Source organism: Danio aesculapii, chromosome 5 (genome assembly GCF_903798145.1).
Source record: "Danio aesculapii chromosome 5, fDanAes4.1, whole genome shotgun sequence".
In the NCBI taxonomy this organism is placed as follows: Eukaryota; Metazoa; Chordata; class Actinopteri; order Cypriniformes; family Danionidae; genus Danio; species Danio aesculapii.
This window is the reverse complement of record NC_079439.1, coordinates 29,866,023-29,891,850: the sequence shown is the minus strand read 5'-3', so window position 1 is coordinate 29,891,850 and position 25,828 is coordinate 29,866,023. Positions and strand designations below refer to the sequence as shown.

Genomic DNA, 25,828 nt, shown 5'->3' with positions numbered 1-25,828 from the left:
ATTCTATTAAATAAACGTTCAGAAGCGGACAAAAATAAATAAATAAATGTGACCACTGAAGAGGGAAACGCTATACACACACATTTACAGTGAAGAGATTCGGAAGAGTCGAGTCACTGAATCAAAACAATGCCCAGTTCTAAGCAACTCTCTGGTTTGAAGCAGAGCTGTGGTCCAACAGGTGGGTGGAGCAAAACGCAACTATTATGACGTCATGGCAACTGGCTCCCACTACACACGCACACACACACACGGTCCATTAAACATGTATTTCTCATCCAGGCTGAACCGCGTTAAACCCTGTCGAGCAGCTGAAGGAGGGCGTTTCGGTGAGTGTTTGAGGACAGTCAGCTTGAGTGACTGACGGTAAATGGAGTCCATCCAAGAAGTGCAGTAGAAGCGATGCCACCGGTTTGTCTCCGACTAGAACTTGTTTATGGTTTGTAGTCGATTTTATTTGATCGGTCAGCAATCAATCAACAGCAGCAGCGGAGGTGAAAACGCCGGGGTGCTTTCTGCTGTAAGTAACCCATTGATTTATATTTTTTCCCCCAGTGTGGGAGAGTGCTGTGGTGTTGTGCTTTTTTGGCTGTTTTCTTGTTATGTGTGTATGTGTTTGTTAGTCTGAAATGATTCTTTGGACAAACGCACGTGCATATTAAAAATGTAAACCATTTCTGGGTTGTTAACAGCATCTTGCTCAGCCATCCACCCACTCACCCGTCTGTCATTTTCATGTTCTTAATTAGCATATGAACAGTTTGCAACAAAAATATAACTGAAATATAATAACTCTTTCAAGTCTTTCTGTCTCGCATAATGCAATGTGATTTTAGACTTTATCAGAGTTCATGTTGCATTTAAGATGTCTTGTCAGAGAAATGTGTTAAATGTTTGTAAGTTCTTCCTGTGTTTTGTGTGTTTCTGTTCATGGTTGCTTCTGTGTGTCCCTTTTCTCAGCATCTGTCATATAGGCACTTCCCAGTTTGTCTGTGTTTTGAGTTCAGACGGACCTCCCCTCCACCCACACCAAGATGCACATGAATAGCTTATTAAACCAGTGCAGTAAGTAACAATGCTTGGAAATTAATCAGTGTTTTGTCAACAGATGAAACAGTTAGTTATGCTGCTACTGTATACACCTGCATGTGTCATAAAGAACCGGTTTTCAGTATTACTTTGCTCCGCTGGCGAGGCCAGAAATTTGGATTTTTGAGAGAAAGGCTTAAATGTTTTTTTTTTTTTCAACAGCTAAAATGGCATCAACATGTTTTGGCTGCAAGTGTTTTTAAAAGTTATTAAGATTGACATTAATTTGTCATTTATTATAAAATAGAATTGCACAATTGGATGAGTCATGCTCATCCATCAAGAACATATTTTATAATGCAAAATATTCTGGTGGGATAGTTTCACAGTTTGCTTTTAATGTTATCACATCTGTTGGATTATTTCCTCACTTCATGTGGCAGTGGCACACTTTTACCGGTTTACTTCATTCTGCAGTTAAGATTTTTACATATAAAATCAGTTGTCCACTCCACTGTATTTGCTATTTTTATATGGATTTATGTATAGAAGACCACATGAGCAACCTAGGTTGCTGCCGGAAGTGGTGTTAAGGAGAGCTTAACCTGCGGTCTGTGTGCCAGGGTCCTAACGCCCCATTATATTGATGGGGACTCTATACTGTCAGTGAGCGCCATATTTCAGATGAGACATTAAACAGAAGTCCTGACTCTCTGTGGTCGTTAAAAATCCCAGGATGTCCTTTGAAAAAGAGTAGGGATTTAACCTTGGCATCCTGGCCAAATTTGCCCTCTGCCATCTTTGCCTCCTAACCGTCCCCATATCATAATTGTCTCCTCTTCACCAAGAGAGTGTATATCCTCTCCATCAGCTGTTGTGTGGTGTGCAGTCTGGTGCAATATGGCTGCCATCGTGTCATCCATAAGAATGCTGCACAATGGTGTTGAATAAGGAGATTCCCCCCCAGTGTTTAAAAAGCCTTGAGCGTCCAGAAAGCTCTATATAAATACAAGGAATTATTATCATTCAAATTAAAGGGGTTGTCTACCCCAAAATAATATTCTGTCATGGTTTACCCTTTACTTGTTTCAAGCCTTTATGAGTTTTTTTTAACATAAACGAGAATAACATAAAAGAAAATATTTTGAAGAAAGCTAGAAGCCACTGACTTCTATATTATTTGATTTTCCTACTATTGAAATCAATGGTTAAAGGTTTTGCTAGTGCAACCCTGAACATTATGTAGCCTTGCCATTGCTTTGCTCTGCCTAATGCGTTTGGTGATGCTGGAACTCAATCAGAGATGTCTGGCTCATTAGAGAGGTTTGATAATCTGTGCTTGACCTCTCTCTCATATCCATATTGCTGGGAATGAGTTGGCAGATTCACGCTGAGCACGTGATGAAGAGAATCTTGCAGAATAGATGTTCATGCATCTTCTCTAGAGCCGATGCCTTGATATTGTTGCCTTGATTAGACTCATTACTCAGTGTTTCAGCCAAGGCTGCTATGTGTATCTGGTTGAAAAACATACCCTCAGTTCTCATCCTAGATTATTTGATGAATGTAAAATGCATGTCTCCCATATGATGTGAAGTGACATTTTTCCATTAGAAATATACACTCTCAGAAATAAAGATATGCAAGCTGTCACTGGGGTGGTACCTTTTCAAAAAGTACAAATTTGTACCTACAAGGTATATTAATACCTCAAGGGTACATATTAGTACCTAAAACGTACCAAAATATTCCTCTTGATTTTTAGGTACTAATATATACTTTTGAGGTACCAATAAGGACCCTTTAAGTACAAATGTGTACCTTTTGAAAGGCTACCTCCCCAGTGACAGCCTTTATTTCTGAGAGTGTATGATTGTCTCTGGTACTTTGTTGTCTTTCCCTTTTATGGACAGCACAATTTTTCGTTCACAAGAGTGTATATCTTTCAGTCTGTGCCCTCGTTTTGACATGACTGAGATCCTCCCTGCCCTTTGGTGTGAGACAGGAAAACAGCTTTCCTCCCTCCATCTCCTTCCAAAAGTACACAGCCCTGTCCTGTCCCGCCCCTCTCATATGAGACAGCATAGGTTTTTAGGAAACTCTATAGGAATAATTCTCTTAAAAGTGCTTTCATTGTGCACACATAAGTACAGCATAGATGTTGTTACAGACTTGAATGTAATGTTGTTGTAATGGGTCAAAGCTGAGGGTAGATGAGCCTAAAAGAATCAAACTTGTGAAGATAAGATGATGTGAGGAAGTGCGTAATGTTTATGTTGATGAAGCCTTGAGATGTGCTTGGCGTTGAGTTGCGCACATGACATAAGAGGTATCTAATCAGTGACTCAATCCATCTGATAACATGTGTCGCTACACACTTAATATAAACCAATACTGTACATGATGATGACTTGTGAAACGTAAACATAGCACCAATTCCAGATATAAGGTAATTGGGCTGGTTAATTGATATTCATTTATTTTAAAAATATATATTTTTATATATATATAAAAAAATCTTCTATTCTGTTCTTCTATACTTCTATTCTGCAAGGATACTTAAAAAAAATCAGAACTGACAGTTAAAACATTTACACTTTTACTATAAAAAATATTTTGAATACATCTTCATCAAATAATCTTTAAAAAGTATCATTGTTTCCTCATTCCTCAAGCAGCACAACTTTTTTTCAGGATATATATTGACTTTGTCTATGCACCGAATTTGTTATGGTGCAGTGTGTGTATGTGTGTTTATATATAAGAAAGTTTACATACAAAATCATCTAAGAGCCATCTGAAATTTTCTTCTAAAATATCAATTTTCTCAACCTTCCATGTTTATGTTTAACCTATTCTTCTCCATAAAAGTGAATTCGCTTAAGGAGCCTTAGAAAAATGCGTATTTTAGAGGTAAATTTCAGACGGCACTTTTCATATATAAACACACACATACACACACTGCACTGTATAACAAATTAGCATATTCTATTGATTTCAGAAAGATTGCATGACTTGCAAAATAAAATTCACCTTTTTTCAATACAGAAATAAAGTGATTTTTTTAAAATATACATTTTAATAGAAAACATTTATTTTAAAACGCTTTTTGTTTGATCAAATTGCTGTCAATTACATTGTTTAATAAGCATAATAAATGTATGCTAAATAAATATAAATAGCCATATATGAATAGTCCTACAGTGCTAAATGAAATGCTGTACGTGATTATCAGGATTTAAAAACATCTGATCTAATAACATCTAGTTAATTAGGCCTAGATTTAATACATATATAAATTTTAACTTTAACAAAACATGAAGCTTTCATGCTATAAATTTGATGTGTTAATAGAGCTATTATTAGGGTCAATATTGCAATGTGCTCATCTGCTATAGTCACATTATAGGGTTTGCAGTGTCAAGTGAGGAGTAATTGTATAGTGAATTGATAGTTAAACTTAAACATAATAGAATCTTTCCTTTGCATGCATTTTTAGGGCCTGGGACTGTGTGAGCATTTCAAGCAAGTATGTATCTTTAACAAAGATAAGTTGTAGGGCTGCACAATATATCATTTTAGCATTGATTTCACAATGTGTGAATGCTCAATAGTTGCATTGCAGGATCTGCAATGTGGAGTTGGGATTATAGTGGACCAGGAGCCACAGTTCAGAACACATGACAATTTAGGTGTCATTTCAGTTTAATTCTAGTCAATTTTAAGTTTATCAATTGCATGTGTTTTAAGGCCTGTAGCTGAGTAAACCGTTTAAAGCATTTGTGCACAAGTAATCTTTTTTCAAATATTGTGCAGCCCTAATAAGTTGTTTATTTATTTACACAACGAAGATTATACAGTGTTATTGTACATTTTAATTATTCAATTTATTAACCTGAAAGCTTTAAGACTACCCTTAAATCCACAAAGCACTATATATTTATCTTCACACAATTGTATTGTTCTGTGCATGAGATTTGTTTATTATATATTTTATGCAGTTGTGCTCTCTTACAAAATTATCCTAATCAGTTGAAATTTTACATTTTTAATTTTTTTTGCAAATAGAGCTATTTATGTTATCTGGTGAAATTGTATTCATATAAAATATATACAGTTGAAGTCAGAATTATTATCCCCCCTGTATTATTAGCCCCCCCCTGTTTATTTTTTCCCCAATTTCTGTTTAACAGAGAGAAGATTTTTTTTCAACACATTTGTAAACATAATAGTTTTAATAACTCATTTCTAATAACTGATTTATTTTATTTTATTCATGATGACAGTAAATAATATTTGACTAGATATTTTTCAAGACACTTCTATACAGCTTAAAGTGACATTTAAAGGCTTAACTAGGTTAATTAGGTTAACTAGGCAAGTTATTGTTTAACAATGGTTTGTTCTATAGACTAATGAAAAAATATAGCTTAAAGGGGCTAATAATTTTGACCTTAAAATGATTTAAAAAAATAATAAAAACTGCTTATATTCTAGCTGAAATAAGACAAATAAGACTTTCTCCAGAAGAAAAAATATTATCAGACATACTGTGAAAATTTCCTTGCTCTGTTAAACATCATTTGTGAAATATTTAAAAAAAGAAAAAAAAATTCAAAGGGGGGCTAATAATTCTGACTTTAACTGTATATTGCAGAAAGTCAAAATATCACAATGACAGTTTTTTTCAATATCATACAGGCCTACTTAATATATCACTGATATATAAATTTGGCAGATGGATTGCGCTGATCGGCACTGGATTGCAGTTACATTGTCACTGTTTGTGATTGCAGCCTTATGTAGAGACAAAGCAGTCTCTGTTCAAGACCGTTATAGTTAGAAAACTAGATTTCGCTTTCTGTTCCTTTGATTGATTTTTCCCAGACAGGTGGGCTCCAGTCCTAACAAACTCATTACAAATAGACATCACACCTAAATTGCTTAAATAATTGAGTTTGTGCATGCACGCATGTGAGCTTGATCAATTCAGCATGCTGCGTTTGGACGTGCTGAAACCAGAGCTCCAAGACAAGACAGATAGAGATGGAAAAGAGAAAGACATTTGGCATTTTTTTGATGTTTGGTTGGTATGCCACTGTGCTGAATGTTGTTTTGTAAAGAGAAAGAGAGTGGGAGAGAATGTGAGGGGGAGATTTCTGGAGCGATGCCAACAGATCCAGTCTGGAATAGACTACAGCTACTGCCTCTGCAGTTCACACCAATCCCAGAAACCCTGTGTGGAGAGGGAGAACTTGTCATAATGTGGATGAAAAGAATGCACAAATACAAATGCACGGCATGCTATGTGTTGATGCTTATGGTGTGAGTGGAATCTGATTTACTTTGGTGTGAATTTCATGACTTAAGCAGCATGTGACATCACTGCGAGTTCTTATCGTCGTCTGTATCATCTTAGTTCTGGCTTTCATTTGAATACGTTCAAGACTGTCTCATGCTTCATGTCACTGGCTCTGTAAGATCAATTAATATCGCAATATTCATCTTAATTTGCATGTCAGGTAATATGTTTTGTTTCACCACATCACATTCATTAAACAGTATTTTGCAAAGTGACTTGGATGGTTTAGGCTTGACCTACAGTATTTTACTAAAAATGTCACTAAAAGAGATTAATTCAGGACAGAAACATTGCAGTGTTGCTCTAAGACACACAAATGGTTCGTTCTGGTTTGTTTGGCAAAACAGAAAAAGTGTTGTCTAAAATATAAATCAATTGGTATTAGTTTGTTTCTTTATTGAATGGTTGTTTAACATCAGTGTCAGGTTTGTGATCACCCCCACATGCACTCTTGCTTGTGTATTGTTTTTTCAGTGTTGTTATTAAGTAAAAATTGACCTTCTGCACACATTTTGATAAGCTGTACCCCTTATTACACAATGTTGCCCTGAGGCCTTACAAAGAAGTACCCTTAACACACACACACACACACACACACACACACACACACACACACACACACACACACACACACAGACAGACAGACAGACAGACAGACAGACAGACAGACAGACAGATAGATAGATAGATAGATAATTTAGATAGATTTACCGGCCACTTTATTAGGTACACTTGACTAACTGCTCAGGCAATCACATGGCAGCAACTCTACTGTGGCAGCACCTCTACTGCTACAGTTCAAAAGGAGCATCAGAATGGGGAAAAAAAGTAATTTAAGTGACTTTGAACGTGGCATGGTTGATGCCAGACAGGCTGATGTATTTCAGAAACTTGATTCACAGGGATTTTGACGCACAACCATCTCTAGGATTTACAGACAATGGTCTGAAAAAGAGAAAATATCCAGTGAGCGGCAGTTCTGTGGGCGCAAATGACTTGTTGATGCCAAGAGGAGAATGGCCAGACTGGTTCGAGTGGATAGAAAGGCAACAGTAACTCAAATAACCACTCGTTACAACCGAGGTATGCAGAAGAGCATCTCTGAACACATCGAGCCTTGAGGTGGATGGGCTACAGCAGAAGATTGGAAAAACGTTGCTTGGTCTGATGAGTCTCGATTTCTGCTGCGACATTCAGATGGTAGGGTCAGAGTTTGGCATCAACAACATGAACGTATGGATCCATGAATCTATGACGCAAAGGATTAAGGCAGTCCTAAAGGCTAAAGGGAGTTCAACCAGGTACTAGTAAGGTGTACCTAATTAAGTGGCCGGTGAGGATAAATGCTAAAATAAATGTACATGTAAAAAAGGAACATTTGGCAACTATCAGCTAAAGCATAATAGAAATGAAAAAAAGAGCAATTGAACCAGTCACAATTTAAAAAAATAAAACCACACTTGTGTGCAAAAAGGGGAAATCTAAAATCAGATATTTCTTAAGGTTTAGACGTCTGTCTAGGCTGTCGACACCACTTGTTTCCTGTTCTGGTGTTAAGTAGTGAGCACTTCAACTTTGTGTTGTTTACCTGGTGCAAACAGATCTGTGAGTCAAAGCAGTCTTTAGATTATAAGCTGTGAATGAAAGTCTGCATTGTCATTTAGAGTCCAAATAGCAACAAAAATCATTCTCAAAAAATTAGTTCTTACATAGGATTTAGAGCAGTTATTTTTATTTTTGTATTTATTTATTTTTTGTAACTATTCGCTTGGTCCAAAAATAAAAGGAAAAATTCAGTTTGCAGAATGTGTTATTTGTGCATGCTAGTTGTGTCTTCTTGTAAAAGTTGAGGGGGAATTTCCTCTCATGTGCGTGTCAAGTCCGTTTGCGGGCCTTGTGACGGCATCCTCTGACGTGCTGCGTGCTGTGTAAACTTGGAGTCAATGTCTCCCTTTGACCCGCATATTTCACAAACCCCGAGTCTCCTCTCCAGTGCTAGACATCAGCTCCACTTAGATAGTGTCTGCTTCCTCTGACAGTAAGTGGGAGTTTGACTTCATTTCCACTGCTAACATTTATCAATGCAGTGTTAACTTGTGTGGTTTTTGTCTGTAAATAAGTTTGCATGATTGATTTCCAGCTGAGATGTCAGATGTTGTAAATCAGCCTCTCATAGGAGGAAGCTTCGGCTTACAGCTTGGTGCAAAAACATCAAAAAGACGTTTTGTTTATTGGTTTACAATCATTATTTTCAGTATGAACATTGTACTCTGCACTGTAAAACCCAACAGTCAACTTTATCTTTTTTTAGTTAAATACCTCATTAGTTCAACTTAAATAATGTTCACGGTACTCATATAGATCAGTTTTTTAACTCAAATGGTTTGTAGCAATCTGTTCCCTCAAACGGTTTAAGTTGCCTTTACTTATTGGGTTTTACAGTACTCCGTTGGTTTGAGTTCTCACCATTTACTGGGTTTTACTGTGCTCAAATTACTTTGTTTACTCAAATGGATTAAGTTCACAGTACTCATTAGGATTAGTTTTTGAACTTAAATGTTTTTTTGCAATCAGTTTCCTCAAATGGTTTGTTACCTTAATTTTTTGGCTTTTACAGTGTGGTGGGCTTATGACGTTATAAATTTTTATGTTGCAAAGCTTTTTATCTTGCCATACAGTAATCTCTCCATTACAGATTACTTTAACTTATAATAACAAAAACATACGTTGCTTTATATATGTTCAGCGTAAATACGTTTCAACTAAATTTAATTGCAAAATGATTATGAAGTACAATAAGTACCACTTTACTATAAAGTCTGATTAGTAATTGTTAGTTAAACGGATTTCATTCATTCATTCATTTTCTTTTCGGCTCAGTCCCTTTAGTAATCTGGGGTCGCCACAGCGGAATAAACCGCCAATTTATCCAGCACACGTTTTACGCAGCGGATGTCCTTCCAGCTGCAACCCATCTCTGGAAAACAGTATGATTATGTTAGTTAGATTACGACTACGATATTAACGTGTTCTTAGGCATTAACAAAAAGAAAATGACATCAGCTGAGATTAATAAAAACGTTTACATTGTGAGTTTTGTTAAATGAACAAATGTTAACCATTGCGGTCTAAATGGGCAGTGCTAACATACAAAAGCCCTATAAATAGTCAGAATTTTAACACAATTTTTCAATCAATATCTCTAGTGAAGCTAACCCATTAAGTCTCGAAGCATTAGGCACTTTTATAAATACCATTGCTATACACTGTGAATTTTTTTAGAAAGATCTTTAAAAGTCCAAATAATTATTATTTACTGTATTTTGAAGTGTCCACGTTATCAATATTGTACATGTTCATAATAACTATATGTTGGTTTATCGAATATCAGCATATGTCTTTTCTCCAGCTTCAAAAAAAAAATTTCTTTCATTTTTCAAAAAAGAACCTGCAGAAGTCACTCTTGTAGTCTTTTGTTTTTCATTCTGAGATTGAAATACAGAAGAGAATGCATTGGACCAAAGATTTTGAGTGAAACAGACAGACAAAGGGTTGCAATCTAAGCGTTTTGCTTTTTAGTGAGGTTGTAAAAGCAAAAGGGCTGTGATTGTGCATCTGCTGCTGGAAAGACAAAGACTGCATGTGTGTGCTTTACTCATCATGAATACTACTGGATAATTCCCGCTTGAGTAACAAAGCTCTGCGGGTTGGGTAAAGCGTGCCACTCCGTGCTGTTCCCCAACAGCATCATTGGGCTGTCATGACAGTCACCATTGACTTCAGTGGCCCACATTACAGGCAGTGTCGCCACACCATGGAAATACTGACTCATGTAATTATAATCAGTGTTGGGGGTAACGCATTACAAGTAACGCGAGTTACATAATAATATTTTCTAAGTAATGAGTATACTTAGAATGAATAATGAGAATATTCTTAAAGTTCTTAGAAGGTAACATTATTATATTTTTTTTAATTAGTGTTTTTACAGATGTACGTTATACAGTGCATCATTAAATGCAGAGCTTCTCTATTTAAAAAAGAAGAAGACAAAAACCTTGCAAGTTCTGAAAGAGATCAAGCCTCAGGCAGGTATGAAAAAGTTACTCAAAAGTAATGTTGCGCATTTCTTTCCATCTAAAGATACTAAGTAATGCAACTAGTTACTTTTTGGGGAGTAACTCAATATAGTAATGAATTACTTAGTAACTTTTCCCAACACTGGTTATAAGCACAAGTTCTACCTGTTTATAATTTTAAGTATTAAAAGCATTAGTTAGAGTAAGACATGTTGAATGGTCTGTTTTTCATTGAATTGGTGGAGTTTTCTGTATTCGTGACTCAACTTCACAAGAAAACCACATTTAATGTCTGACATCACACATTTCCTCTTGCAAATATCCTGTGTGAGTTTAGAGAGACCCACCATACAGGTACTGTGAAAGTTACTTGTCTTCTGTCAAAAATGCAGCACCAAACACTAAGATTGCTTTTTTTTTGTAATGTAAAGTAATTTTCTTTCGTAATGTCATTGTTTCTTTATTTTATCCTTGTGATGGCAGAGATGAATTTTCAGTAAGCATTGCTGTAATCTGCAGTGTCACATAATTTTCAGATTTGATACTCAGCAAGCAAAATGTATACATTATTTATATTATATTATATTATTTTTATATTATATTATATTATTTTTATATTATTATATTATATTATTTTTATATTATATTATTATCAATGTTAGGGCTGGGTGATATGATGGTAGATATTGTTACCAATTACCATCAATGACATGGTAAATCATCGTGAATTGCCAATCATAACAGATTTATTTATTACGTGTATACAATGACATGTAAATAAATGAGCATGGCTATTTCACATGCCCAGTGCATTAGCCTGAGCAAGACAGTGCACATATGGGAGGGAAATGCTGGGAATTTGTTAAAAAAATTTGTTTACATATTTATATTTTCATTTTATAGATTTAGATAAGTGGTATTATTTGTGAAAAACTTATTAAGGGACAGTTTATAATACAGTTTGTCGACAGAGTGTCTAAACTTTGACCTACAGTGGGATTTTACTGTTTTCTGTAGTGTTTAAGTTAACATATTATATAAAGCACTTTTTATTGATTTTCCTACCTGTTTAAGTAATTGTATTAGGAAATAAATGGTTACCGTGAAATAACATTACTCACACCGTGAAATCAAATTTTGGTTTTACTGCCCACCCCTGATCAATAGTGAAAAAGTTGTGTTTGGACCTGTCTTGGTCATGAGTCATTGAGAGAATTTTCAGATGATTCTGGCATAAAGATTTAGTTTATTTGTACTTTTTAAAAAGTATTTCTTAATAATGAAAAATTATCTTTTTATTTTATCACTGAAATGTGATTGGACAAAAAAAAAATCAGGTTTATCAACATTCTCATTAATTGCAATTTGATCAAATAATCATAATCAGGTGGTTAATCAATAATCATAACAGGCTTTGTGATGGTTAATATTATGTTGAAACCACTGTAAAAAATAATTTAAATCCTCTTTAAATGTCTTTCTTTTACTTTTTGTCCACAAATCATATTTGTGCTAAATAAACGTTTTAATAGTAGTAGTAATAATAATAAAAATATTAATGATAATAATTATATAAAAAAATTACTGACCCCAAATTTGCAAGCAATAGTAGAAATTACATTGTTTAAAGGGCACCTATTTTGCGCCTTTTACAAGATGTAAGATAAGCCTTTGGTATCTCCAGAATGTGTCTGTAAAGTTTCAGCTCAAAATACCCATCAGATAATTTATTATAGCCTCCAGAATCTGCCCATTTTGGTGTCTGAGTGTAGTGTAGTTGTTTATGTAACCTGTGGCTTTAAATGCAAATGAGTTGCTTCTATCCGCCCACTGTTCCCACTTGCGTATCTGCTTCTTCTGCAATACATCAGATAAACAGAAGTCAGTGACAGAGACAGAATAAGATGAAGCTGAAATTCAGCTCATTAGTCAAAAATACCAAGTAAGTTTATTTGATGTATTTGTGGTGGAGTTTATTCAATCCTTTCTGAAATGATGAGTCACACACAAATGCCATTTGCAGTACACACACACACAAAGACACATATTAGCGTTTACTGAGACCATGCGATCGTGGTGATTATAGCGGTTAAGAATTACATATCGATTTTACTGTCTTTATTACAAACATGGCCTGTTTTAAACATTTTGAACTTACAAAACTTATAAACATCACAGAGAGTTGTAACAAATATTTTAATCCCAGTTAATTTGCCAAAAAAGTGTTCTGTGGACATGTGTATACATGTTGTTATTGTTATTGAAACATGGCACCGGTGGGGAAAACCGCACTCCTTTGTCAAGTTGTAGTGGGCCTCAAAATCACTGGGATTTGGATCTTATTTTAGTGTCAGAAAATTTTTAAAAAGAGACTTATGTTTATATCACTCCAATATGACAGTGGATACACTATACCTATACACAGATATACCTATCATCATAGGTGCCCTTTAATAGCTACCATTTACAATAGGCTTTTAAAGTCAAAATTACAATGATCGTTTACTTATCTTCAAGTTGTTCAAAACCCCAGTGACAGTTTGGCTCCGTTTAATACTAGCTCGTTTGTACAAAAAATAGCATTCAGTGTCAGTGAGATATCATACTCCGTCATATTACAAACACCTTATAAAGATTCCTATTTTGTCCACTGTCACTTAGGCATAACCGCTTTCAAGGTATACCACGGTTTTATTTATATGTTTTTATTAGTTTTTTAGGACAACAGTATCTCCAGCAGAAAAGATATCCAAAGATGTTGTTTTAAATTGTAAAGAAATCTGTGTTTTTGAAACAAATGAAGACAGCAGAAGTCAATGATTCATTTTAATTATATAGCCTGACATGTTTACTGCTCCAAAATTTAAAAAAATCTTTCAAAAAATAGAATATATTGTTTTCTAAGGGGGAAAAAAAGTTTTTTGTTTTTTTACCAAGACATTTAAAAAGAATATATTTTAGAGCAGCGAGCACAATACCGCGATACTGTGAAACCGTGATATTGTTATCCAAGGTTATCATACCATCAGAATCTTATACCGGCCCATGCCTAGTCACTGTAAACATTTGTTCTATGGAAAGGATCACACTTGACATTATTCAAAATATCTCAATTAATAAACTTCTTGAATAATAGTGAAGTCTGGAATGGCATGAAGGAAGCATTATTATAGACTTTTCATTTTGCTTCTGACTTAATTTCTCAAATGTCTCTTAGATTTTAATTGTATTCTCAAGTTGTTACGGTCTCATTTATGTTTCGATCTGGAACAGTCAGTCTTTCACCTGCATGCATCTCCCTCTGCATGTTGTCCGCTGCTATTTTAAGAGACTGTTATTCTGCCACTTTTATACCCGCTGCAGCAAACGACAGAGAGCCTGCCTACTCATTGAGCTGATCCTATTCTTACTGTATGAGCATCAAACAGGAGCTTTACAAAAACGGCTTTCTTCAGGCTTAATATTTTATGAGGCTGTTTAAAAAGACCTCTTTGATTTGAAGTACTTGTTATTAAACTTTTATTTAACATTGCATTTTACACTGTTTTTCTTGTTAGCACTCTTCATGGAAAACTTTTTTTCCTATACTGTTTATAAGTGTGTGTGTTTGGTTTTCAGCGGAGATCACCAGGATGTGTGAAGTGGACGTTTCATCTGAGCCCACGAGCCCGACGCTCTGCAGTGAGTCTTCTGACACGTACTGCCATGTGGACCGCTGGCAGAAACTGCGCACCGCCGTCCGCAAGCTGGAGTTCTGGGAGAACTTCACACATGAGCTGATTGGCAGCGGATTCTTCTCGAAGGTCTACAAGGTAACACTTGAAATCTCTGAAATCTGTTGACATGGTTGTTATAATAGTGATTATGAAAGTGAGTGCTAAAATATTTTAACAGATATGATTGTCTCACATTTGTTTGTTGAGATTTTTTTTCTGTTGCTACAAATTTAGAAGAATTGTTAACTTTTAGTAATGGTGATTTTGTTTTTGGCAGTTACTGTTACTTTCTTTACATTAAAAAAATTTATGAAGTTATAGAAGCTGGTTTCAGCCAAAAATAAAGTAAATTTGACATTTATATTTTATCATAGTTCTGATTTTGTTTTTCTTTTTTGTTTGAGAGTCTCGCAAATTTTATATACAGTGCTCACCATATATGAGTATATGACCCCTCACAATTTTTTCTTTCAAATTTATATTTTTAATAGGAAGCTATACAATATTATATCTGTGCATTTAGATTAATCAGTACTGAAGCCAAATCTGGAGCTTATCTAACAAAATAACTTATGATAACGGTCCAAAAACTAGTACGCCCAAATTTATATGTTATAGAAAATTATTAAATACAAATTTTAAAAAGAGGAAAAATCAAGAGAAGCAACAAAATATAATTTTTTATTTTTTATTTTGTACGTTGTAATTTTTATTTAGCTTGATTTTAATTGTATTAACTTTCAATTTCTAAGTATGTTTGGTGACTAAAATATTATTTTAATAAATATATCTGTTTAATAAATCTGTTTTGTTTAAATGTACCATAATACATTGCCTATATTCACTGAGAAATAGATAATTTTCAAAATGTGGTGTACTCAGTTATGCTGAGCACTGTTGCAATCGAATTTTCTCCCAGATTTTATTTTACATCTGATAACATCTTATGATCTGATTACATCTGATATCTGATCATTTTAAGTTATAAACAATAGTTTAAAATAATTGCTAGAAATTATCCAAAATGCTAGAACGACTATAAATTGAAATAGTGAAAAAAAGTAATAATTGCACAAAATAAACTGTAGTTTTATAACCTATAATTCTGGGGGAAAACATTAATTTTCCCAGAATTATTAAGAAAAAAAAATCAGATTGTCAAATTTTTTTCCTATGGTGAAATCAAGTTCGACTACTTTGTGTGTATAATGTGTTTCCAATAACAAGCCTTTAGTGAAGTCTGTCATTGGACATGCATTATGCAGACTGATAAATACATTGTAAAAGGAAGTTACATATTGTTGTACTTCAGAAGGTCCTCCAGTGTGTATTCACACAGTGCAGTATTGTAGTCCTGCTCATTAGGACACGTTTGCCCTCTAAGTCCCGTTGAGGAGGCCTTCGTGCCATGATGGCCATTAATGGGTTCCTCATGAGTCCCTGTTATGTAAATTATATAAGCGATGATTGCACAGCTCAACTGTCATTAGTTCTGGGCCATTCCTGTGTATTAGCATGAAAGAGTTTCTCTGTGATTGTAGAAAAGGGATTGCTTCAATGCCTCTTTAGGATTTATTACCTTATTTTCAGTTCAGCTTTTTTATTTATTGTCATTTAATTGAATTAAATTCCAGGTCATCCACAACACCACACGGAAGGTGATGGTAGTAAAGATATATAAGAATGATGTTGATCAGGACAGCATTGTACGAGAAATCAGCCTGTTGCAGAAACTCTCACACCCCAACATTGTGAGGTAATTCTGTTTAACTACTGTATTCGTGCGTCCATCCATCCATCCAGTCATCCATCCCTTTGTCTGTCTGTCAGTTTATCTTTTTGTTTTTGTATCTCCATCCATCCATCATTCCATCCTTCCTTCCTTCTTTCTTTCCTTCCTTCCTTCCTTCCTTCCGTCCTTCCTACCTAATACTCTTATTTTATCCTGCTTATTTTGAAATTCAATTCAATTCAATTCACCTTTATTTGTATAGCGTTTATACAATGTAGATTGTGTCAAAGCAGCTTCACATAAAAGGTCATAGTAAATTGGAACAGTGTAGTTCAGTTTGTAGTGTTTCAGTTCAGTTCACTTCAGTTTAGCTCAGTTCAGTGTGGTTTAAAATCACTACTGAGAGTCCAAATATTGAAGAGCAAATCCAACGATGCGCAGCTCTATAGATCCCGAACCATGCAAGCCAGTGGCGACAGCGGAGAGGGAAAAAAACTTCACTAAATGGCGGAAGTGAAGAAAAAAAACTTGAGAGAAACCAGGCTCAGTTGGGCACGATCATTTTAATTTCTCCGCTGGCCAAACGTCTTGTGCAGAGCTGCAGTCTCAGTGGCGGAGGCTGGAAGCTGGCCTCAGCGAAGACTCGTCTGTCTCTGGAGCGTCACAGGAATCAGTCTCATGTTCTCCACTCTTCCATGACCACCACAGTAGCTGCTCAGGATACGGCCTGGTCCAGGATATGGAAACTTTGGGATCATCTCGTCGTTGGTCTTGGATCGAATCAGTGACTCTGAAAGAACATGATGTTTGATTGCTCGCTCATCTGTCCATCCCTCCATCTGTTCATCCATCCGTCTGTATATTTGTGTTCCTGAATTTGGAAATTTAATGTTGTCCTAAAAGCTTTTAAATATAAAGAATTTTGCTTTATGGCTTGCATTTTTGACAAATCTTGAGCTTATGTTTCCTCCACCGAAATCTTTTTGAAAAAGTAGCTTTTGTATCACAGTTCAGGCTTTTTTTTTTTTCTCAGATTAGAAAGTTTATCTAAAGTAGCAAAATAGATTATTAATTGTGAGTTAACATCTCACAATTCTCTGACAATTTCCTTAGTAATTTTGTATCTTGCAAACTCTTCACATGAATATAATTGAGCCTATTACAAGTGAAGTCATGTTTACTTTTATAGCATTTACACAATGTAGATTTGTGTGAAAGCTGCTCTATGCAGATTAGCTGAAAAGGCATGTAAATTTGACCCTACTTCATCCTGTTCTACTATATAACTTCACTTTATGGTTTGCTTTTTGAAGAAAATTTTGAAAGCAACTTGGATCCAAAAAATCTGCTTTATGATTGGTCAGCTCACCTGTCAATCAGACTTTTTGGAATTGGTCAGTTCAAATGGAAAATCAGAAACAGTCACAATTTTAAAGGGGGGAAAATGTCAGAATTGATAGATGAAGAGCTACAGTTGTATTTTTATTTATCTCATACTGGAAACAGACTTGAATCTGATGTTGATCCCAGAATTGTCTGGTAGTGTTTAAAGCGTGTCACTTTATGAACAGCTACAGTGTGCAGTGTTGTAACAGATATATTGTAGTCTACTATGAAGATAAAATTGCTTCTTGTGGCCATTTCCATGCTTCAGTTTGTTAGTTTTTGCATTAGTGATGAAGATTGAGTGATGTAGGCATTTCTAAACTTTAACTGGCAATGAATATATACACATAGTATCTTACACTTTGATGACAGACTCATCTGTACAAGGTTGTGATGATCAATCCTAACAGGACTGCTAGAGTCAGACCAAGCCCTGTCTAGCTTAGCACTCTTAAATCTTCTGTTAATCTTAAACGTTGATGACGTAGGTTTGTCTAAGCAATCTCACAATGGATTTTTCCAGTGAGTTTTATGGAAGGACAAATCCATATTCATTCCTGCCTGTGCAGTGTTCATTTATCACCACTTTCCACTCGCTGCCAGCTGTCATCTCCCCATGAGCGATCACAGTCATTTTCAACCATGAACAAAATGGCAGAATGTGACAGAAACCATATGAGGTCACCATGACACAGTGAAATATAGCTTTATTTACACATTCACTGATTCATGGCTCTAATAGATCTAAAAGGTGATTACAGTTAAAACTTGAATATCACTTTTTAACTTGATGTTCAATTTCTGCATATTTGACAAATTTGGACTGTCTAAACTACCTCAACATTGCAGATTTAGGGCAGATTTAATCTGAGTGTTTGTTACGTCCTCTTATTTCTCTTTTTTCCCCCAGGTATCTGGGTATTTGTGTCAAAGAAGACAAGCTGTACCCAATTCTGGAGGTGAGTTTGTTCTTAGTTTCTTTTAATGCATTAGATTTTTCTTTGAAATAATTACATTCACAGGCCGCTTTATTAGGTACACCTGTCCAACTGCTCTTTTAACACAAATGTCTAATCACATGGCGGCAATGCATTTAGACATGTAGACAAGGTCAAAACGATCTGCTGCAGTTCGAACAGAGCATCAGAATGGGGAAGAAAGGTGATTTAAGTGACTTTGTACGTGACATGGTTGTTGGTGCCAGACGGGCTGGTCTGAGTATTTCAGAAACTGTTGATCTACTACTATTCTATACTGGGACTAGTGGTAACAGAGGATGGTCCAAAAAAGGGAAAATATCCAGTGAACAGTGGTTCTGTGGGCACAAATGCCTTGTTGAGGTCAGAGGAGAATGGCCAGACTGGTTTGTGATGATAGAAAGGAAACAGTAACTGAAATAACCACTCATTACAACCGAGGTCTGCAGAAGAGCTTCTCTGAATGCACAACACGTCAAAACTTCAGGCGGATGGGCTACAGCAGCAGAAGACCACACCGGGTGCCATTTACGTCAGCTAAGAACAGGAAACTGAGGCTACAATTTGCACAGGCTCACTAAACTTGACAATAAAAGGCTGGAAAAACGTTACCTGGTCTGATGAGTCTCGATTTTTCATACGACATTCAGAGGGTAGGGTCAGAATTTGGCATCAACAACAAAACATGAATCCATCCTGCCTTGTATCAACGGTTCAAGCTGGTGGTGGTGGTGTAATAGTGTGGGGGATATTTTTTTGGCACACTTTGAGCCCAATTGAACTACTGAGCATCATGTCAATTCCACAGCCTACCTGAGTATTGTTGCTAACCATGTCCATCCCATTAAACCCATCTTCTGAACTCATCTTCTTCCAGCAGGATAACGCACCATATCATACAGTGCGTATCATCTCAGACTGGTTTCTTGAACATGAAAATGAGTTCACTGTACTCAAATGGCCTCCACAGTGACCAGAACTCAATCCAATAAAGCACCTTTGGGATGTGGTGGAACAGGAGATTCACCAAAACGATGGACCAAAGACGGGATGGGAGATAGACGGGAGATGGACCAAAATCTCTGAGGAATATTTTCAATAACTTGTTGAATCTATGCCACGAAGGATTAAGGCAGTTCTGAAGGCAAAAGAGGGTCCAACCTGGTACTAGTAAGGTGTACCTAATAAAGTGGCCAGTGAGTGTACAAACTGCACTTTTATTAGACTCAACAATACATTTATTTCTCCTAAGCTGTTCTCTTTACAGACAGCAGTACAACTTATCAATTCAGTAGCTCATTTTTGGTGTGCATGCTGGATTTATTTGGTAAATGTGTTTATATCTTATTTTTTTTCTCAGAGGATAAAATGTTTATCCTGCTTATTAGCGCATGTACTATATAATCCAATATTAGCATAAAACTGGGTGGGTGGAATCATAGCTAGAACCGAAGTGCATGTTTGAGTGTGTTTCTCTTCACAGTATGTGAGTGGAGGATGTCTAGAGGAGCTGTTAGCCAGGCAGGATGTGCCTTTGTGCTGGAGAGAGAAAGTAGATCTGGCCTCCGACATCACCAGAGGGATGATTTACCTCCACTACAAGAACATTTACCACAGGGATCTCAACTCTAAGGTACAGCATGGCTCTCAGTCACGCTCATCTACAGTCACAATAGTAGATCAGCTATCTAGTGTTACAGGGAGTTGTTCTCCCCTGAGAAATGCAGACAGAGATGTTTGCGCTTGAGAGTTTCACTGGTTGCCAGGATTCACACGAGTGCTCACCAAACCTGGGCCGATGGCGGCACAACAAGGCCAGTCTATTGTGATGGTAATAAACTCTCCCATTCTGTGTCTCTCTCTCTACCCTTCCCATCTCATTTGAGAGTGCAGAAATGCACAAAGTATAGGCTTGCAGATCCCCCACCCTTTGGTTTTCAGCCTGGCCTTGTCTCTCAGCCGCTGTCTATTTGTCAGCCTTTCAGATCGGAACAATGAGCCGACAAAAATGCCAGCCACACCATTTGCAATACCGTGACATCTAGCATGCTGGTTAGCGGGACCAGCGTTTGCTTGGCATTTGACATGGAAGTTAGCGCAATTGTGGGAAGCTTTCAGAAAATTTAAGCTGTTACTTGTTTGTGAGACGTTCATTTAGAAAAGGTTCATTAGGCTGATTAGAACAATGTGTTGGGAGAAATGATTGAGGAGAAACTGAACGAGAAGTTTCATATGCCTAATTTTTAATTGTATAAAGTACTTCATAGTTTAGGCAACACGATGGCTCAGTGGTTAGCACTTTCACCTCACAGCAAGAAGGTCGCTGGTTCAAGTCTTGACTGGGTCAGTTGGCATTTCTGTGTGAGTTTGCATGTTCTCCCCATGTTCGCATGGGTTTCCTCCAGGTGCTCCAGTTTCCCCCACAGTCTAAAGACATGCACCATTGGTGAATTGAGTAAACTATATTAACTGTAGTGTATGTGTGTGAATCAGAGTGTGCATGGGTGTTTCCCAGTACTGGGTTGCAGCTGGAAGGGCATCCACTGTCTAAAACATATGCTGGATATGTTGGTGTTTCATTCCGCTGTAGTGACCCCTGATGAATAAAGGGACTAAGCTGAAAGAAAATGAATGAATGAATGAACATCACCATCGTTTAATCTTCATACCTTTTTTTTATTATGGCTGTAAACCAGTATTTTCTAAGATGGTAACTTTTTAATTGCAGGTATTTTGTAATTTTTATGTAAAAAAAAACAATGTAAAGAACATATTTACAACATATTTAGTTGACGACAAAAAATTTTGACCTCTTGTGACATTTAAAATCTATTTAAAATATTTCCCAAGTGGGCATCACGGTGGTGCAGTGGGTAGCACGATCGCCTCAAAGCAAGAAGGTCGCTGGTTCGAGCCCCCGCATTTCTGTGTGGAGTTTGCTTGTTCTCCCTATGTTTACATGGGTTTCCTCTGGGTGTTTCGGTTTCCCCCACAGTCCAAAGACATGTGGTATTGGTACTAAATAGGTTATATGCAGTATAGGTAATAAGCTATATTAACCATAGTGTATGTGTGTGAGTGTGTATGGGTGTTTCCCAGTACTAGGTTGCAGCTTTAAGGGCATTCACTGTGTAAAACATATGCTGGATAAGTTGGTGGTTCCTTCCACTGTGGCAACTCGTGATGAATAAAGGGACTAAGCTGAAAGAAAATGAATCATCGTTTAATCTTCATACTTTTTTTAAGTGCAAAATTATGGCCGTAAACCAGTATTTTCTAATACGGTAACTTTTTACTTGCAGATATTTTGTTATTTTATGCCAAAAAACACTGTAAAGCAGTGTTTCTCAACCACGTTCCTAGAGGGACCACCAGCTCTGCACATTTTCCATGTCTCCTTAAACACACCTGATTCAGATCATCAGCTCATTAGCCGAGACTGAAAGAGCTGTAATGGGTGTGACAGACAAAGGAAACATATAAGACATGCAGTGTTGGTGGGCCTCCAGCAATGTGGTTGAGAAACACTGTTGTAAAGGACATATTTACTATATATACAGTTGACGACAACAGTTTTAGACCTCCTGTGAAATTTTAAATCTTTGTCAAATATTTCCCAAGTGCTGTTTAACAGAAAGTTCAACATTTCAAAACATAATAGTTTTAATTACTAATTTATATAGTCTTTGCCATGATGACAGCACATAAAATTTTAATAGTTATTCAACAAGGTAGATTAGAATAACTAGACAGGTTTGATTAGTTTCCTAATTATTGGATAAGGAAAGGCAAGTTTATTTATATAGCACATTTCATACACAGTGGTAATTCAAAGTGCTTTCCACAAACAGGAATATAAGAGACCCGTATAAAAACATAATATAAAAAGAGAGAAAAACAGATTAAAATGTGTTAAAACAGGTTATAAAAGAATCAAAAAGAAAAGAAAGCACATTGCTCATTCAGTAAAGGCACAGCTAAACAGATGTGTTTTCAGTCTTGATTTGAATGTGCCTAATGTTGGAGCACATCTGATCATTTCTGGAAGATGATTCCAGCAGTGGGGGACATAGTAGCTGAAGGCTGATTCACTCTCATTTGACTGAACCTTTCTGGATAACAGTGGTTTGTTCTGTAACCAATCGAAAAAGTCATTGTGTAACCAATCGAAAAGTGTCTTAATAATATACAGGGAGGGTAGTATGAAGTAACTAGCAGCCCAAGGTCACTTTGTGTAACATTGGACTGCTTGTTACCTCATACTACCACCCTGTATATTATTAAGATATTGTCAATTTATTATATTTACAAGCTTTTTACACTATATACTGTTTTGCAGTATACTCTACTTTTTGCACTTTATACTGTTTTGCGTCTGCACAACTCTGGTTTGCAGTCCTTGCCATGTGCCCTTAACTCATAGGTCTCAAACTGGATTCCTGGTGGGCCGCAGCTCTGCACAGTTTTGCTCATAACATAATCAAACACAGCTGATCCAACTAATCAAGGCATTTAAGACTACTAGAGACTATTAAGCAGGTGTGAATTGGAGGTGTTTGAAGCTAAAATGTGCAGAGCTGCGGCCCTCCAGGAACTGAGTTTGAGTTTGAGACCATTGCCATAAGTGTAATTGTATTGTTACTTAGATTTTTAGATTATATTATATGTGTAATTGTATTTATTGTAATTTCTTTTTAAAATTCTACTTTTTGTGTTAATATTATCTGCTTGGCACCTAGGGTCTGAGAGTAACGCAGTTTCGATTCTCTGTATGTCTTGCACATGTGGTTGAATTGACAATAAAGCTGACATTGACGTTGAAAAAGGGGCCTAATAATATTGATCTTAGCAGTTTTTACATTTTTAAAAACAAATATTTATTTTTTTATTCCTGACAAACGAAAATAAAAGTACTTTCTTTTGGGGAAAATATAACTGGAGATACTACGATAAATGTCCTTGCTCTGTTAAACATCACTTGAGAAATATTTCAACAATTAAAAAAAAATTCACAGGAGTGCTAATCATTTTATATGCAACTATATAGAAGAAGAGAGTGATGCCATCAGATATATTTTTGTATTGAATCAAGCAACCTCAGTGCCCTTATTTCAAACCCAGCCATTATCAGCAGAGCCGGAGGGTGCTGCAACACTCTCCCTATGCATGAGTTACTCTTTCTAAATTTGGAGATTTCTAGGCTCAAGGGCTGCACTTGGAGTTTTCTTAGCCCTGTAATCATAGGTCAGTTTTTGGGATTGAGCCTCAGCTGAGGTTTCTAATTCAACCCAGATGCAGAAAGTACTGTTTTCTCCATCAGCACTTTCTGCTCCAAGAGTCTCTGTGCTTAGTTATGTCTGGCTGATACCTGGAGTCCCTTTACTCTGGTCAGCCTCACCGGCTCCTCATTGCTCTTTTCACTAAAATAGCAGGTTGTTTTATTACACCCACAGTCATTTAGCTTTAAAAGAACACTCCATGTTTTTTTTTTGTTTTTTTTTTATTTAAATAAGCTCATTTTACAAGTCACCTAGCGTTAAACTGTTGAGTTTTACCATTTATAAATCCCATCAGCTGATTTCCATGTCTGGCAGGAGCACTTTTAGCTTAGCTTAGCATAGATCATTGAATTGAATTAGACCATTAGCAAAAAAAGAGTTTTGTTAATTTTCCTATTTCTAATCCTATTTCTTTAGATCAGCTGAGTGGTTTTACTCTAGGTGACTTGTAACAGTCTATTAAAAAAAACATAGAGTTTTCCTTTAGAGTTAAATAGTTCAGCTGATCTTAGCTTGGCATGAATCATTGAATCAGAAAAGACCATTAGCATCTCACTCAATTTATTAAAAACTTCTGTAGTTACATTGTATAATGATGGCCATGAGGTGCATAGAAATAGGATTGGAAATAGGAAAATTAACGAAACTCTTTTTTTAAATGTTAATAGTCTTATTCAATTCAATGATCTATGCTAAGCTAAGCTAAAAGTGTTCCTGCCAGACACCGAATCAGCTGATGGGATTCAAGAATGGTAAGACTTAACAGTTTAACTCTATAAGACTTGTAAAACAAACCTATTTCCCTCAAAAAAATTTCCTTTCAACAGATTTCCAGCCTAAATGTTGTGTTTGTAGCCATGACACATCATCACTCCAAACCATTCAATCTGAAAGTGAGGTATAACATTTCATAGCTGTACCTCAGGGGTTTGACAGACGGAAGAGGGGAATTGTAGGCGGTCGAGACCCTTTGGCGAGATGCGAGGTCTGCTGAATAATTCATTACACCAAGAAACAGCCTTGGTTTAAGTTCTGCATCAGCCGCCGGGCTCATTGTCTCCAAAGGCCATTCATAGACATGCTACACAAACACTAAAGCACACAACGACAGTCCTGCATTTTACTGTTTTTATGCGTCTATCATCTGTATTGTGTTTAGATGACATTTAGATTATTTATATGTAACTCCACACTCATGTCAGTAAGCACAGGGTCAAGCTTTCGGTTTGTTTTTGTTTGCTTGATTGTAAAGTGAAATGCCTGCCATATGGAAGTGTTATTTTAATTGGTGCAAGTCTAGACCAGTGTATTAGTGTTTTACATTTCTCAAGCTAGGGTCTGGGGACTCAAAGGTGGCCGCACAGAAATTACCCTAGATCAGGGGTGTCCAAACTTGGTCCTGGAGTGCCGGTGTCTTACATATTTTAGTTTCAATCCCAATTAAATACACCTGTACCAGCTAATCAAGCTCTTTCTACCTACATACACTAGAAACTTCCAGCAGATGTGTTGAAGGAAGTTGGAGCTAAACTATGCAGGACACCGGCCCTCTCAAAATGTACTAGAATGAGAAATATTAAAAACGCATGATTAAAAAAATATTTAATTCATAAAAGAAGTTAGTAAGATGAATAAACAATATAAACACAAAGAAAATCTGATTTAAAATAATCAAATAAAAACAAAAATAGGATTAAATACTGATTAATCATTAAAGGTTTTCATTAAATAACTTGACATTTTGTTTTATTTGTGATGAAAAATATTTTCTTTTTTAAGATAAATATTTGTTAGTAAAAAAAAAAGATTAAACTAATTATAATACAAAAATAAGAAATATGGTTCTAATAAATACTTGATTAAATAAATAATTAAATATGAATACAGATTAGATTAAAAAGCAAACTAAAATTGTTAAATATTTAAATTAAACAAAAAAAAGAAGCAAGTAAATGTTTAAATTAAGTTCTAAAATAAGTGTAAAAAATTATGTCAAATTAATTTAGGCTTTTATAAAATAAACTATATAGATGACTTTTAGATTTCAAGATAGAAGAACACAAGATGATCATATATGGAGAGTTATGCCTTCAGATTGTATACTCTGCAAGAGCTTTGTTGGACATTGAAACGACTAACTTTGTTAGTTTTTGCCGCCCCCTTTTGGTAGCAAAGAAAAGTGCATTCCTTTAATGCTAAACGCATATGTCTATTTTTTCAGTCTATGGTATACGCACGTTTTGCCTTGTGTTGCTTGGAATATATGGA

At 35.9% G+C, this 25,828-nt stretch overlaps 1 protein-coding gene across 2 annotated transcripts in view; it reads left to right on the top strand.

Moving 5' to 3' along the window:
* Nucleotides 1-224: 224 nt before the first annotated feature.
* Nucleotides 225-25,828, top strand: part of zgc:162952 (PKc_LIMK_like_unk domain-containing protein) — a 30,589-nt gene continuing 4,985 nt past the window's right edge. Inside the window, exons 1-6 of one of the 2 annotated variants that reach the window (XM_056457862.1) lie at nt 225-520; nt 961-1,065; nt 14,089-14,282; nt 15,821-15,942; nt 18,215-18,263; nt 19,765-19,914. In XM_056457862.1, coding sequence (XP_056313837.1) covers nt 1,035-1,065; nt 14,089-14,282; nt 15,821-15,942; nt 18,215-18,263; nt 19,765-19,914 — 546 coding nt within the window. In that variant the 5' untranslated portion in view covers nt 225-520; nt 961-1,034. The remainder of the gene's footprint in view (nt 521-960; nt 1,066-14,088; nt 14,283-15,820; nt 15,943-18,214; nt 18,264-19,764; nt 19,915-25,828) is intronic. The other variant, XM_056457863.1, reaches the window with a different exon arrangement.